Genomic DNA, 16,360 nt, shown 5'->3' on the forward strand with positions numbered 1-16,360 from the left:
CTTATGGAGTATAATTTGTAGTATACTTGTCTTTTCTAAGGCCTGCAAAAGTTAAGGTAGACTGAAATGAATGTGTGTTCCTTCTGAGAAATGTCTTTCTTTCTGTACTTGATTGCTTACAGAATTCCCATGAGGGTATGGCCTACCACACTCACACTCTTTCAGGTAAGAGAGAAGAAAATCAGACACAATTGCATATGAAGGTCAGCCAACTGGCAGGTGCCTACCCTGTGCAAATAGAGGCCTGATGACACTTTACCCCAACTTCCAAAAAGCATAGTGTAGATATATTAATTTAAGAGGAAAAGAATCATCTCATATCAAATTTTAAAGAAGATGTTGGCCAACATTTAATGACATCCCCCTACCATCACTCTCTCTGTGCACCTTTCTGAAAGATAGCTGTACATAGTCCTTAACCTTGTCTATTCCTCTGCCGACCCCTACGTCTTCCATTCTCTCCTTTTCTTGTGTCTTTGACAGTTTGACAAAATCTTTAGGGGGAGCTGGAGGACTCCTACTTCCTAATTGGAAGCTTTGATTCTTGACATCTATCCCTGTCAGAGCCTCAGGAGTTCCCTCTCCTTTTGAACTCAGTTACTGAAGCAACCCCAAGGCAAGGCTAAGGCATGGATAGTAACTCCACTTTACAGGTAAACTTGCAATGCCTGATATAGGAAAGTTTATTTTGTGTGCAGTTTATTACCTCACTCCATTTAGAGACAAATCCCACTTTATTTTCTAGTGTCTAAAATATTAAAAATCAAAATCTCTCAGGACTTCCCCAGCATTTGGTCAACTAATTCTAGTGGAAAACTGGCAAAGATGTATTAAATGCATTTGACACCAAGATGCCTTTATTTCCTACAGTATTTACCAAGTATTCATTGAGCACCTACTATGAATCTTGGCACTGGAGATGTTACAAGAAAACTTTATCCCTGACTCTTGGAAATTGTCTGGAAAGATAGGAAACAAGGCCCCAAACTTTTCAAATGGAAGCTCAGTTGGGTCAAATCAAAATAAGCTTTTTAAAAAATTGGTGTAGAAGTCTTCAAGTATATTAAGAAAGGCCTGAAGAACCCCAGGGATAGAACTTTTACTGACTGAAACAAAGTTTCAGTAAAACTGTAATCCTTGAATATTGCACCTGAAACTAGAATAACAAACACTAGCTAAATTGTTTCTCCTATATTTTAATTTGTTCATAAAAAAAGAAATCTTACTTCCAAGCCTGGAAATAAATAGGTAATTTTTAATATTTATTGTTGCAGACAATAATATTGTTGTCACAAACAGGTTCTGACATTGAGCCACAGAACATTACTGTCATATAGCTCACAACTGTAAATATTAACAGAAGCAACAAGTCCTGCCTCATTGAGTTTCCTATTCACTGTCTCCTTAATTATACCTCCTTTAATTGCCACCAAGGAATGTCTGGATTTTATATTCCAAAATATTCAGGCATTTATTTTATATAACACCTCCAAACTTAGTGTCTTGTGTGATTTTAAAAGTTTTGTTATTCTGGCAAGAAAAGAAAATTCCATGGCTTGGTGAATCCAGAAAGTTCTCAAGACATCTCAGATATAGAACTGTGTTAAATATACCTCAGCTCTTGTTATTCCAGAGGACCATTTGAGGTTTGTACAGTGAGCTTTTTTTTTCTTCACTGGTTGTCACCTCAAACCTGTGCCATACAGGTTTTACCCCCACCATTCTATGCATAAAACTGTCCTTGACACATCTTGACACATAGGATATAGGTTGGATTTTTTTTTTCTTTAGTCAGCCTTAGTAACAAACAGAGGGACCCTGTCTCAAATAAATTTTTTTAAAGGCTAATTTATTTTTACCTTATTCCAAGTGTAATATAGGCTCAATATAGAAAAATTAGAAAGTTAAACAAAGAAAATTAAATGCCTATGATCCTTTCACCTGTTGTTACCTTTGGTGTATTTCTACCTTGTCTCTTCTTATGTGTATCATTATGTCATTTTTGTTTTTTATGAAAGGCATATTCTGCTTTTGTATTAACCAATACATCAGTTTCTCACATTGATATTCTTTCACAATGTTTGCCACCTAGAATTTCATCACATAAAGGCACCTACTAAAAATTCTTTAATACTTTTTTTGCTGGATATGTATGAGTTTATACTTTTCCATAATTATAAACCGTTGTTCACAGCTCTGATGATTTCTTTGGGATAAATTCTGAGTGAGAAAGTCATGTCACCTTTAAGACTTAACAAATTGAAGTGTTAAGTGTTGATCTCCCTATGTGTTCATTCAAACTGTCAGTTTGAGAGGAAGAAAATTTCGTTTGTTCTTTTAATGCCAGTTCTGTTAGTTTTTCTTTTACCTTTCATCCAGGTTTTCTCAGGACCCTTCAGATCAATCTTGCTCGTTCTTAATTTTCCAGCACTGTGCTAGAGATTATTTCAACAAAAAATTTTTGCCCTTTATCTTCTTATCCTAAGTAATTCCTACCCATCCCAAATCCTATCACACTCATTCCTTCCAGGAATTTTACACTTATCCTGTTCTTTCATTTTTCATGCATGTATATTTTGTCTCCCATAAAACTTTTAGTTCTGCTGGCAGACGTGGCGGCACACTCCTGTAATCCCAGCAGCTCCGAAGGCTGAGACAGGAGGATGACAAGTTTAAAACCAGCCTCAGGAATTTAGCAAGGCCCTAAGCAATTCAGTGAGACCCTGTGTCTAAGTTAAAACAAAACAAAACAAAACAAAACAAGAAAGGTCCGGTGGGGAGTCTGGGGATGTGGCTCAGTGGTTAAGCGCCCCTGGGTTCAATAATTTAGTTGTTCTAGGACAAGGGTCCTAAGGGACTCCTCTAAGGAGTCCCGATATGCTAATAACCAGGAGATGCTATTTTACTTTCCCATGGGTTTTCTCAAGGAAAGAGGAGGAAGAACGAATTACCTTAGGGATTGAGGGTGCGGGGGTCAAACCTGTGAGATTTTGGAGACTGAAGAGAAGGCCCTGAGGAATTTAGCAGCAGGCATTTAAGCAAGGAAGACTTGTTAGTTGAAGACTTGTTACTTGAAGACAAGTATTGTTCCTAATAATGCCTGATTAATGCCAGACACAGAGTAAGGGCCCAGGCAGTGCGGCAGCCTAAGGCTCACCAGGATTAGTCCCAAGGGGTGCTGGCCCCACAGTGACTCGCAGCCCGAGCTCTGGATTTCTATTTTTAGATCGCTGTTCTTCAGGCCTGAGTGGCCGGAAATGATGACAAAGCCAGCAGTTAGTTCCCTTTCCACCACTCCACAGTCAGGTGGTAAACAGTTTACAAAAGAGGCGGTAAGCCAACCCTTTCCCTCAAGCCAGCGCCTGGAGAGTGGTCTGCAGAGAACGCAGCCAGAGCGCCGTGAGGCTCTGGAGGAGCTGACTGCAGCTGATAACCCGGGTATCGCTCCAGCCCGGAGCACCCCGGGTCCCCTGGAGGCCCTGGAGCAAAGCGCGCCGAGACCCCGCCCTGATGTCGCCGGATAGGCGCAGTGGCTCCGCCTAGAGTCACTTCCGACAGGGGCGCTGGCCCAGCCACGCCCACTTTTCTGGCGGCCCTGCACACTTTGTGAATTTGGGGATTGTTGCGTATGACAAACGGGCTCAAAAGGGACTCCCCTGCTTGGCTGGCACTGTTTTCCTGTTCATCTTCTGAAAGGTGATGGTGTCTTCCGCGCCCTGCACGGCGCTTCCCGGCCGCGGAAAGAGTTCCTTTACTTTACAGCGGTGCCTACTAGGGATCTTTCTAGCGACTTTGGCATGCCTGCTGTTTACACTCTCTGGTAAGAGCCTGAAGAGGTTGCGCACTCGACAAAGAGGCTGGAGCTTGGTTTGGGGGCCGCGGGTCTGGGTGGACCTGCGGTTGACTGAGGTTGGGGTAGAGGACGCGGCCAGGGTTTTCCTAGGGGTGGTGCGTTAAGCGCTTCCAGGACGCGCACTCGGGCTGGGCACTGTGGCGACCCTGCTGTGCAAGAAGTGAAGCCCTGCTCTGGCGGCTGGAGCGGTGCCTGAGAGGCGGAGGTTCGCCCTGGGTCTAGCTGTGGCCCTAGCAAACACTCGCCGCGTTTCCGGGGTTGAGCCAATTCTGGATGGGGAGCGCGCATGGGAGCTCCAGGTGAGGCTTATAGAATGCTCAGGTGCAAGGAGGTGTGGCTAGGGTCCGTGCTGTCCGGGGGTGGTTAGAGTTTGCCCGGTATTCCCTGCACAGGTTAGTGCCTTGGAGAAAGGGGCTGCTCTTTTGGGTCTCGCTGTAACCGCAGTAAGAGTTGCAGGGCGTCTGCGGTGCCTAAAGGAGCTGAGCTGTGGGACACCTGGCAGGAGACCTGGCGAGGCATTGTTCAGTGTGCTATGCAAAAGTGGCCTGCTCTGCAGTGCCAAGGTAAGCTCACTGTTTGGCTCTGGGGAGGGTAGGTTGCCCTGCTTTTGCCGGGTGAGAGCAATTTCTCAGTGTCTGAGTTTAGACGGGGTGGGAAGGGTGCACCATGTGAAGCTTCTTTGTTGCCCCACACAGAATTGGTCTTGGTGTACAAGTGGATGGGTTTTTTTTTTTTAATTTCAATTTCTTTTTCTTTTTTAGTTGTAGATGGACACAATACATATTTATTTATTTATTTATTTAATGTGGTGCTGAGGATCGAACTCAGTGCTGTTATGGGGAGACGCCTCAGAAAGCACTCTTAAGTCCGAATTTTAAATTAAAAGAGAGCTTTGTTTACCTGGCCAAGGACTGTCCTCCCACAGAGCTTGAGTCTCTGAGGTGGGTGACAGTCCCTGCCAGGTAAATAAAGCTCTCTTTTAATTTAAAATTCGGACTTAAGAGTGCTTTCTGAGGTGTCTCTCCATAACATTTGGTGCCTTGGCCGGGAAAAGAAGAGATATTTATTTATTGTCCCATAAATGGGACAATGCTCGGAAACACCCAGGAGACCCAGTGGGCTGGAGACAACCTGGGGCAGTCCTCTGAGGAGAACTTCTCAGACCGGGGTCCTCTCCTCATTGGCTCCTGCCAAACCTGCAGTCTGCCTATTTGAGAGCACTTAGTTCTCCAGGGAAAGGTAAGCTTGAAACTTAAAACTTGGTTTGTGTGGATCCACAGTCTGGGGACATTAGGGAAGGCTGGACGCAGCACATACTTCTCGGTCCAGGGCAGTGTCCATCCAGAAGTCGCTCACTGGCCCATCTGGGGTTAAAAACCCTATCTAGGGGCTGGGATTGTTGCTCAGTGGTAGAGCGCTCGCCAGGACCAGGGTTTGATTCTCAGCACCACATAAAAATAAAGGCATTGTGTTGTGTCCATCTACATCTAAAAAAAAAATATTTAAAAAAAAAATATCTAAATCTCTGGTCAGTTAGGTTTGTTTATGATGCCTTGTCTGTTGTGTGTCTCACTGTTGGTCTCTGAAAGGAAAGTGACCACAACACTCAGAGCAACCAAAAGATCTTTATTGCAGCAGTGCAACAAAGAGAAAGGAAAGAAGGAAAGAGAGAGAGAGAGAAAAGAGATGAACAGGGAGAGAGCAAGAGCAAGAGAGAGACAGAGAGCACGGGTAAGAAAGATAAAGAGCAAGAGAGAGAGAGCAAGAGAGAAAGAGCAAGAGAGAGGCGGGCCTGGCAGGAGGGAGTTTTTATAGCCCAAATCTAATGGGGCCTCTGGGTCTGCAAGCTGCCTTGTTGGCCCAAGGGGGGGTTAAGTGTTCAGCCTTAAGCAGGGTTGAATGTTCAGACTTGAGGCAAACAGGTGATAAAGGACCAGATAGAGGGGGGTTTGAGTGCGTGGGCTATCTTGCAGCCAACATCTGTTCAGCCTGCTCTGAACCCAACAGTCTCAGTCTCATTATGAGTCAAAGTCAGTCCACTTTGTTTTGTACATCCTTAAATGTTTTTTTTTTTTTGTCTTACTTTAAAGAGTTTTCTGAGAAGAGGAAGCATTACATGATGTTTTATCACTAGTTTGTTGTGGTGTGAACTGATAAATACAATCAATAAGAGTGTAATAGGTTATAGATTAGTAAAAAAAAAAATACAGATTATAGGTATAAGATTTTGATAAGTGAGATAAGACAATTATAAAGCAAGAACTGGCATAGGCAGCCCTAAGACTCCATTTTGCTGCCTTCTATTAAAACTGTTACAAGAGCCGTTTCTGAGAAACTGAAATGAAAGCTGTTTTCTTATTAAAAAAAAAAAAAAATGTCTTTCGATGCTGAGAGCCATAGCCAAGTAGGATGCATGGCATTTTTGGTTGAAAGGTGACCCTGCTCAGGGATTAGGGTGGCCGGGAGTTTAGGGTGGATCCTGCTGGATTAGGGTGGCTCTGGGTTTAGGGTGGATCCTGCTGGATTAGGGTGGCTCCAGGTTTAGGGTGGATCCTTCTGGGAATAGGGCGTAGGGCATATCCTGCTGCCTCAGGCGCCCGCTCCTTGAGTTCCCGTTGAGTTCTCAAGGGGTTCTGAGAGAATTGGTACGCAGAGCCGGTGGAGGGAGTGTATTTTTCCCAGAACGTGCGTGTAGAGGCAGGTGAGAGTTCGAGGAATAAAGAGTTGCTGTTTGAATCTACAAGGCTTTGTGGTGGCTCGGTTATTTTGTGCCCAGACAGACTGCAGCATTTCTGTACTTTGTACCCTACAAATTGTACCCTACAAATTGTACCCTACTCAGGATGCAGCAGTGGTCGTGGTGAGCTACATCCTGGGTTTGAAAGCCCTTGTGGGTCTACATGACCTTGAAGTAGATCCTCACCCAGCTGACCCCCGCCCAAATTCACTTATGTGACTGTTTAGCACCTGCTTGAACCCAGGACTGTGGTCAACTGAACTGCAAAGATAATGCTATTTTAGCTTCTGTTCATCACATGCTTGCTGGCTGGAAAATATCAGTCCTGCTTAGAGCCCACAGGTTCCACTTATCAATATTTTAATTTCTCTGACTGGCTAGCTTACATGACGATAAGCAAGTCACTGAGTTGTGGTTTTTTGTGCTTCTATTCTCTTTGGATGGACCAGGAAGCTGCTGTCCTCCCACAGAGCTTGAGTCTCTGTGGTGAGTGACAGTCCCTGGCCAGGTAAATAAAGCTCTCTTTTGATTTAAAATTCGGACTTAAGAGTGCTCTCTGAGGTGTCTCCCCATAACAGTGCCTCACACAACCCCAGCCCCAGATGTTTTGGTTTTTGTCTATGGAGTTATCTTCCTGTTCCCAACCAATACAGATCGCATTAGATATTATAACCTAATTTTGGGGGGGGATGGGGTGATTGTTTCCCTTATAGGGTCATGGTTCAGAGGAGCAGTCTATAAACATCACTAGCCAAACCTAGTGGGAAATTATCCTCACCAACAGCTCAGTAACTAAGGATGAAGGCCCATTCCACTGTTTGTTGTGCCTTTCATTGAATGGAATAAATACTTTTTTCAAAATATATGCTTGCCAGGTGCAGTGGCACACTTATAATCCCCACCACTGGAGAGACTGAGCCAAGAGGATCACTAATTCAAGGCCAGCCTCAGTAATTTAGTGATGGAGGCCTAAGCAATTTAGTGAGGTCCTGACTCAAAAAATTTAAAAAAGGTTGGGAGGTATGGCTCAATGGTTAAGCATCCCTAGATTCAATCCCTGGTATATATATATAGAGAGAGAGAGAGGGAGGGGCGGGGAAGAGAGATATATGATTATTGTATAAAGTTTACACAAAATTAACCATTTTTTGTATCTCCTGTTTTTTAATACACTTTGTGTGTTTCTATACCCATGTTCTATGTAGGATCCTATTACATATACAGCTGGTATGCTGCATTTCTTAGCAGCATTCATTGAACAATATTTGACTTCTAGGTTGGTTCCAAGTCCTGTGCTGGTCCTGAGGTCATACTGGTAGACAATAATAGGCCATGCCTATTGCCATGGTCCTTCTTTCATTAATTGTTTACACATACATAAGTGCACAAAGCAGGGACTTTATTTTGCTGTTATATCCCCAGTGCCAGACTCGTAGTAGGCAATCTATAAATATCTGCTAAGATGTATTGGAAGTAACAGACATTAACCAATGAATAATATTAATGCATAGATACAAACCAACTGGAGTGCTCTAGAGGAAAGGAGCATGCTTCCCTGCATTTAACAAGTGACTAGAGGGAAGGTGACATTTCTGCTCATCAAATAGGCCGAAGGTCTTTCACTGTATAATCTAAAGCTGTGTCTTATCCTGCAAACTCAGCTGGACTGTTAACACCCCTCAGAGAGACCTTCCCTGACTACCGTGTTTCTGGTACACACACACCAGTGCAAATGCCTCCTAAATTGTAATCACCCTTCTAAAATTTTCTATTCTCTCTCCCCCCCACCATTAGAAGGCAGAGAGATGTTATCTGTCTTATCACATTTATTGTTCCAAATGGCCATTTTTTTGATTCAATATCAACATTCTTATATAAACACGAAGTACTAAAAAAAAAAAAACCCTAAGTTTCCTATTTGGTGAGGATTTAAGTGCACAAGAAAAATTCCTCCTGCCTGCAGGAGAATAGTTCTTTAAATAACCATCCGTGGGCTGGTCTTTCTGTGGAGCTAGGACAGGGGCAGCTGAGGGTCAGAAAGGACCTGCCTTCCCCCATATATAGGCTCTCCAGGGCTCCTAATACTCTAGTCTTGCTTCTTATTGATCGCTAAAAAGTTCATTTCAAAAGGGAGAGAGGAGAATCAAGCATAGTGATGATAGAAAACAAAAGGAATTATTTTTTTTAAGAATATTTTTTAGAATAGGCTTTAAATTAGAAGTTTAAGAAAATGATGGAAGCTATTTGAAATACAGGAAAATGAATAAGTAAAATGAATAGAGTGTAACAGGAAAGGTAACAACACTGAAACTTGGAAAAACAAGGTTAAGTGTATGGTTGCCAGGTAAAGTCAAGATTGATGAACAGAGAGCTCACTGCTTGCAGGGAGAAGAAGTGGGTAAAATGGTTATCATTTAGGGAGCAGGCCACTCTTTCATGAGGAGAAACATTTATAATTAGATAGTGATGTGCATGGGAGTCCTAACACCTCAAAGGTGGCTGCCAAATGGGAGAGACTGCAGAAGGGAGCATTTGTGCAATTTAGGAAAGAAAAAAAAATTTGGGGACCAGTCTCCTTCCTCCAGAAGTGAAGCTGCTTTTTCAGGGAAAACCCACAATCTCCTGTGATGCATGGTCTCATCTGCCTATTTTAGGCATTTTTCTTCTTTACAATTAGTAACAGCAATAGTATTTGTCTGGCAGTTTCTTGGTTTTCCTACCCTGCATGCTACAGTGCTAAAAAGGAGCAGTGTTCATCTGGTCATCAGCTAAGTCTCTAGAAAACTGGGAGATGGACAACAAAAGAATTGGCCAATTCTCTGTTCTCCAGTGCATAAAACTTTAACATGATTATTTTCAATAATAAACGTGTTCCAGCATATTCTTGATCATTGTTTTGTGTCTGGTAGCAGTGCTACCCTATGGATGAATACAGCTATTCATGCGGTTACAAACAAGAACAGGTGCTAGTTACCTGAGAGAGATCCATACACAGGAGAGTCCAGAGGAAGGCAGCCAGTTACTACTTCCCAGGAGGAGGCAGAAAAAGTTTCCTAGAGGAAGCCATGGGTGACTTAAGTCTGGAAAGATAAGAGTTGAACAGGAGTTGTGGCCAACCTAGGAGGAAGGATGTCTGGAGCCAAGGTGCAGAAGCAAAGGTGTTCAGATGTGATGCAGCTGGACTGCCAAGCTGCTCAATGTTGGGCAAAGGAGGCAGGATAAAGGGAGAAATCTGGAAAACAGAGTATCTGTGAGAGGCAACAGGCTAATTAGGAATAAATCATCACCACTGCAAATTCAGACTCTGATGTGATTACCTGTCCATTTAGGGCAATGTGAACTCTTTTATTCAACTTAGAACAACATGAATCTAAACTAGGGTTGCATTAATTTTCCTAGGCACAGCAGAAGACAATTTCTTGAGCACTATATTATAGATAGTGTTAAGATGGTGTCAGTGTGTGAGGGTTCCAGATGGGAGATGGGAATGGGAAGCAGGTTGGTAATGGGTCATGGTGTGTTCTGGCAATCAGGCTACCTGGCTTGAATCCTGGGTCTGTCACCTACTAGGAATGTATTCTTTTTTTTTTTGAGGGGGCGGGTACTAAGGATTGAACTCACGGGTATTCAACCATTGAGCCACATCCCCAGCCCTATTTTGTATTTTATTTACAGAAAGGGTCTCACTGAGTTGCTTAGAGCCTCACAGTTGCTGAGGCTGGCTTTGAACTTGTGATCTTCCTGCCTCAGTCTTCTGAGCCACTGGGATTATAGGTGTGTGCCACCGTGCCTGGCTAGATATATTCTTGAGCAAGTTACTTCACTTTATGATGCCTTAGTTTGCTTAGCTTAAGGGGGAAATGGTATCAATCTCAAAGGATGATTATGAAGATGAAGTTAGCTAAAAAACAATGAATTGTTTTATCGTCGGTATTGTTCTAAGAAACAGGTTCTGGTGTGTTGTTACTATAATTATAACTTTTGAAAAAAAATGTAACTCACCATATTTGGAGTTCACCTTTGATGATGTTAAAATGCCATTTCTTTTTTTTTTAAGAGAGAGTGAGAGAGAGAGAGAATTTTAATATTTATTTTTTAGTTATCGGCGGACACAACATCTTTGTTTTGTATGTGATGCTGAGGATCAAACCTGGGCCGCACGCATGCCAGGCGAGCGCACTACCGCTTGAGCCACATCCCCAGCCCAATGCCATTTCTAATAATAGCAGTAATGGAGACTGGATCCATAATAAACTAATACAGTATAAACATTTTGACATGAAAGAAATAAATCTCTTATAAAGAGAAATGTTTATAACCAAGGAAAAAATTTTGAAGACTGGCATAAAAACAGCAAAGAAAAGAATTATGATTTTCAGATTTCACCAAAGCAAGTTGGCTGAAGAGTGAAGAATTTGAGTTTTGATTTAAGTGTATCTAGATCTGATGGCAGTACTCATGCAGCTCTGATACTAGGTACTAGACATGCAAAGATGAATGAGCCACCATCCTCAAAAGGGAGTAAACAACCAGTAAGCACAATATGAAAACATCTGTGAAAGGAGTAAATTGGGGCATCATAAGGGCACTTAACCCCGACTTTTATTTTTGTTTGTTTGAGGGAGTTTTTGTTTATTTATTTGTTTGGGTTCTAGGGCTTCCCACATGCTAGGCAAGAGTTCTCCCACTGAGCTACATCCCAGCGCTTTTTCTTTTTATTCTGATACAGGGTCTCACTAAGTTGCCCAGGCTAGCTGAAACTTGCTATCCTTCTGCCTCAGCCTCAAAGTCGCTGGGGATGGCAAAACGATTTTTTGAGCGAGAGATATCAAGATGCTTCAAGGAAAAAGAGTCATCTAAGATGAGGCTGGGAGGACAGGATGTGGGAAGTGAGAGAAAGGCACTCTTGCTGGTCAAAACTGAAATCAAATGATGCATGAAGACCTAAAGTGTTGGAAAGCACACCTGTATAGGCCTCCAAGTAACAGAGAATGGCTTGAGAGTAGTTTGCCAGGGTGAGCAAGGTTCTATAGTGAGGGACTTTAATTTGTCCCTATCTGTCTTGGAAGAATGTCGATTAATGCATCATATAAATATTACTTTGTTAGCAATGTGAAAAAAAATCAGTTCAATGAAAGAGGTGACAAGATAGGTAAAGAGAAACTCTTGCAGCAATTCAGATGAGAAATGCTGGGGGCTTGAATAAGAAGTAAAGGAATAGAGCATTTCAGCTGTGGAAACAAAACTTGTTTGCTGGATATGTGCAAATATAATAAATCAAAAGTGACCACACTCAAGCTTTGCTGTGTTAGACCCATGTGGGGGAGGCAATGAATATATAGGCTTGGCAGCTAGAAACCAAGGATAGAAACAGGGGCCTGGAAGGCTATTGGTTATCACCAGTAATGAAGTCAAGAGAGGGGTCTTGCAGAATGAAGAAACAGGAGATCCTCAAACAGACTCATTAGGGACATCTAGGATCCCATAAAGGCAGAAAAGGAAGAGAAACAGAGGAAAAACTGAAACTCGGGGTGGTGTATTCTCTAGGAAGCCAAGGAGGGGTACGTAGCCGGGGAGGAAGAGAGAAGAGAGAGACCAATCATTCCAGAGCAGATGACAGCGCTGAAGTCAGGGGGGACCCAAATCTCTAGTATCATCCAAAGGGTAATGCAACTCATGAGGAAAAGACTCTTAGTATGAACTTAATGAGGAAGAGGCCAGTTAATGACTTTGAAAGTGATTAGTAGTGATTTTTGTGGGCCTAGAAATGAGTGGGAAATAAGGAATAAAATTTAGAATAGAAGATATAGAAATCACAGCCTGCATTTTGAGGAAGCAAAGAGTTTAAAAACTGCTTGTGAGAACAGTAGGAGAAGGCACAAGATGGTCAGGTTTCATTGCAGTTCCATTTGTGGTGAGACACCAGAAATTTCTGGTGGTATCTGAGTGGTGGTGTGAATGTGTACATTTGTCAGAGAGTTCATTTTTGCAAGCAGGTGTAAGTGTGGAGAAGGTGAACAGTTCAGTGGATCTAGTATAGAGAACTAATTCACTTTATACTGAAACTCACCTGGGACAGCCTATCATATTATATAATGGCATCTATTACAGTTCAGCATTGCCACTTAAATTTAATAACATTGTAAACTATCTAGGAAAAAATTAATCAAGATACTGCAGCTGAGAATGGTTAGCTTGAAAATCTCAATAGGAAAAAAAATTTAATGTTCTGAGCAAGAGAGCAAATTCAATTAAACAATAGTGTGGTATTAGCCTTAATTATTACAGTGTATAAAGCTTGGAATGTACTGGTTACCAAACTAAAAATTTTGATTCTGCACACTGTTGAAAGTATATCTTTCTTGATGCATGTTAGGGAGAAGGAAACTTCATGACAGTTGAATAGACTAGACCATCTAATTGACGTATCTTATAGAGCACCACATTGAAAGTCAAATTAAGAATCCTCTGTTTTCAAGCCAGTTACTAAAATTGAATGCATAAAGCAAAGGATACTTGTATAATTTTGTAAATTGCATGCTGTTACTTGATTTCTGTCCTGGTAGTTCTAAAGTCTAAAATGGTGTTAAGCATTGGTATCTAGGATAGAATCAGGTAGTGTTTCTAGCCCCGCCCCTTTTCTCCTATTGTAAAATGAAAATTTGTGGCTCCGGATATTCAGTAAATTTACTATCGGTAATAAAATTCAACTCTCATGTCTTTTTTAGATGATGCTTTTCATTACTAAGATTTTTTGTTTGCTTTTTGCTATTGTTTTAGGCAGTTGATGGAGGAATGTTCAGATATTAAAACCAGGGTGGTAGCCCCTAGGTGGATTGCAGAATACAATGTAAATATTATGTTGGACTAGGTGTATAGAGAGAATTTTAGAATATGACATGAGAGAAACATTTCTATCATTTAGAATTTTCTTGACCCATCTTTGCATCTGAAGTATGAGTGAGATCCAGGGAATAAGAAAGACAAGGCTCCTCTGGGTCAAAACAGACCTGTCTTCTTAGATCCGTACCTCACAGGAGAAGCTTTTGCATTCTTTGAACAAGTTCAGCCTCCACTTACTGTCTCCTTCATCGTATCTTTTGTAACTGTTGCTAGGTTTATAAATGCTCAGATAGGTCAAGGAAGATGAATAGGTGGAGTGTCGGTGTTCAAACAAAAGACAAAAAGGAAATTAGAATGTTCTAGAAGGACAGCAATGTTCTTTCCTTGTGAGATGGGTAGGATACACAGCACCACAGCTACCTCAGGCTCCCAAGGGAGTGTGTGGTGCAGTGATTGATGAAGGAAGATTTAATAGTGTTCAGTATTCAAGAGAGCAAGGTGGGGGCAGTTTATGAAATGCCATCCAAAGTGGGAACCTTTTATATTTACATGGCATTTGTTTACTTATTAGAAGTTCAGTTCACTTACATGAAGCACATGGAGTGAAGTTATGTATTTTGAAATACTTTGGTCCTATTTATGTTGATCTATGAAAATCTACAATGCTTATTTAATAATCACCTCTTACCACAGCATTTCTTGAGCCCACACTGGGGACAGAGTATAGCAGGAAAAGAAGACATGGTTCCTGACCTCTGGAGACATGCCTTCTAAGGAAAGATTGAACCTGAAATGACAAGCTGTTATAAATTAATGTTTCAGATTATGGAAGCGTAATCTAAGCAGAGTGCTGTATACTAGAGATGACTTCTTAGGGGAAAGGTTAATTTTGAAATGAGTTTACAAGAAAATGTGGAAACACACACACACACATACACACATAACACACACACACACACCTTTTTTTTTAAGACCAAAAACATTGATAGTATCTCTTCAGTTTGAGATTGAGTACAAATTTGGTTTATTCTGAAGTAAGCCAAAAGCTAATTGAATGTTATGCAAAATAAGGGGCATCTTCCATGAGCAGCACTTCTTGAGTAAAGCATACAACAGTCATTTGGAATCTTTCCAAGGGCCTTTCCATTTTCTGTGTGCTACTTGTTGCCAAACCACAGTCTCTGGTGAAAGTTGAATTACTGCTTCATCTTCATGTTCTCCTTCCATTATCCCTAGATGCCTGTGTACTGCCACCACCATTTCAAGCTTTGGAGCTCGTTGGCAAACCTAAACCCTATTATGAGGTTGGAGAAGAAGTAACTTATAGGTGTAAAAAAGGATATGACCAAGTATTGGGGTTTCTCACCATTGCTACTTGTGAGCCGAATCATACCTGGGTGCCTATTTCAGATGATGCCTGTATGAGTAAGTAAATACAACTTTATCGTTTTTGCTTGCTCTAGAGATTTCCCCCACATTTTAGAGAGCATCTGCCACTATTGCAATGATGATTTTCTCACATGAAACAAGACTTTGGATTAAGTGTGGTTTTGCAGGATTTGAGAATTTTTTAGGGAGTCTTTTTCTTGGTTGCCTGAGTAACTGTGAATCTTACATTGCCCTTGCTATTCAGTAGTTAAAGAAAATAATATTCCATAAATTCAAAGAGCAAAGCCGAGTTTTGACTTTGATTCAAGTATGTTTTGAAACTGAATTTTAAAATTTCACAATTATTTTCTTTTAGAAAGAAAATGTCCATATTTAGGTGATCCTAAATTTGGCAAAGCCGATTACCCAAATGGAACTTACCAGTGGGGTGCTCAAGTTCATTTTTCTTGTTCTAGTGGGTAAGTTGCTCCTTACAAGAAATAAGGTCAATGTTACTGATGCTTTTTGTTTTTCTTCTCTTCTTAAGCATTCACATAAACTTTGTTTAATTTTGCTTTCTGGGTGAAGTTCTACTTCTAGCCAAACAGTCCTTGGGTACTTTATTAGAGACAGGAAATATGTGTAATAAATAAAATGAAGTTGAAGGAAAACAAAGCTGTATACTCTTTGCCGTACTTAATAATAAGTCCATATAAATGTTAGGAATAGCATACTCACAGTGGCTTGGTTCTTCACAACTAAGTGCTTGTAAAAGCTGAAGTAGCACTCCCAGAAATGGGAGGTAGAATAGCCAACCAAAGACATTCCTCTGTCCAGAGATCTTTGTAAGGTGTTAACCAGATCAAAATTGACCTGGTCAAGATCCTTCAGATGGAAAACCTTATTTTTGCGACTGCTACAAAGAATTGAAGTATCCCAGCAGCTGGAGCTGGAGCTCGGTGGTAGAGCACTTGCCTAGCATGCATGAGGCACTGGGTTCGATCCTCAGCACCACATACAAATAAATAAAATAAAGGCACTATGTCCATCCACACTAAATATATATATATATATATATATATATATATATATATATTTTTTTTTTTTTTTTTTTTTTTAAAAGAAAGAACTAAAGCATCTCAGAAGGAGACACTGGCCACTCAATAATAGCCTTTGTTCTTAAGCTCTTTCTAGTGATGTAAGTTGGGGATATTGGGCATTTATGAAAAAATGTGGATTTAGAGATTCAGTGTAATACACTATATTTATTAAAAATAAGTGATTCTTGTGGGGAAAGTGAGCTGTGACTATCAACAAGCAGTTTCGCTATTTTTTAATTTGATCAATAAAAATATTGGCCTGTTTAGTTGATAGTTACGTTTAGTGAGCTTGCTCAGCACTTTTGAGAAAACTGAAGCACAGGCCCTAACCAATGAAATTGTAGCCTTATAAAGAAACACAATATATACAGAAAGTTATCAAAGCTGCCGCAGTCTGGCTGGGCACAAATGCCGCAGTCTGGCTGGGCACACAATCACGAGCCACCACACAGCTTGTAG

At 41.2% G+C, this 16,360-nt stretch overlaps 1 protein-coding gene across 11 annotated transcripts in view; it reads left to right on the forward strand.

The window, feature by feature from the left end:
- Positions 1-3,300: 3,300 nt before the first annotated feature.
- Cd46 (CD46 molecule) overlaps positions 3,301-16,360 on the forward strand; it is a 39,276-nt gene continuing 26,216 nt past the window's right edge. For 4 of the 11 annotated variants that reach the window (XM_046452119.2, XM_058581932.1, XM_058581933.1 and 1 more), the window contains exons 1-3: positions 3,301-3,820; positions 14,670-14,858; positions 15,178-15,280. In XM_046452119.2, coding sequence (XP_046308075.1) covers positions 3,700-3,820; positions 14,670-14,858; positions 15,178-15,280 — 413 coding nt within the window. In that variant the 5' untranslated portion in view covers positions 3,301-3,699. The remainder of the gene's footprint in view (positions 3,821-14,669; positions 14,859-15,177; positions 15,281-16,360) is intronic. The other 7 variants (XM_046452124.2, XM_058581931.1, XM_058581936.1 and 4 more) reach the window with 2 other exon arrangements.

Source organism: Marmota monax, unplaced genomic scaffold (assembly GCF_021218885.2).
Source record: "Marmota monax isolate L192 unplaced genomic scaffold, Marmota_monax_Labrador192_F-V1.1 WCK01_AAM20220418_F8-fsc00105, whole genome shotgun sequence".
Taxonomy (NCBI): Eukaryota; Metazoa; Chordata; class Mammalia; order Rodentia; family Sciuridae; genus Marmota; species Marmota monax.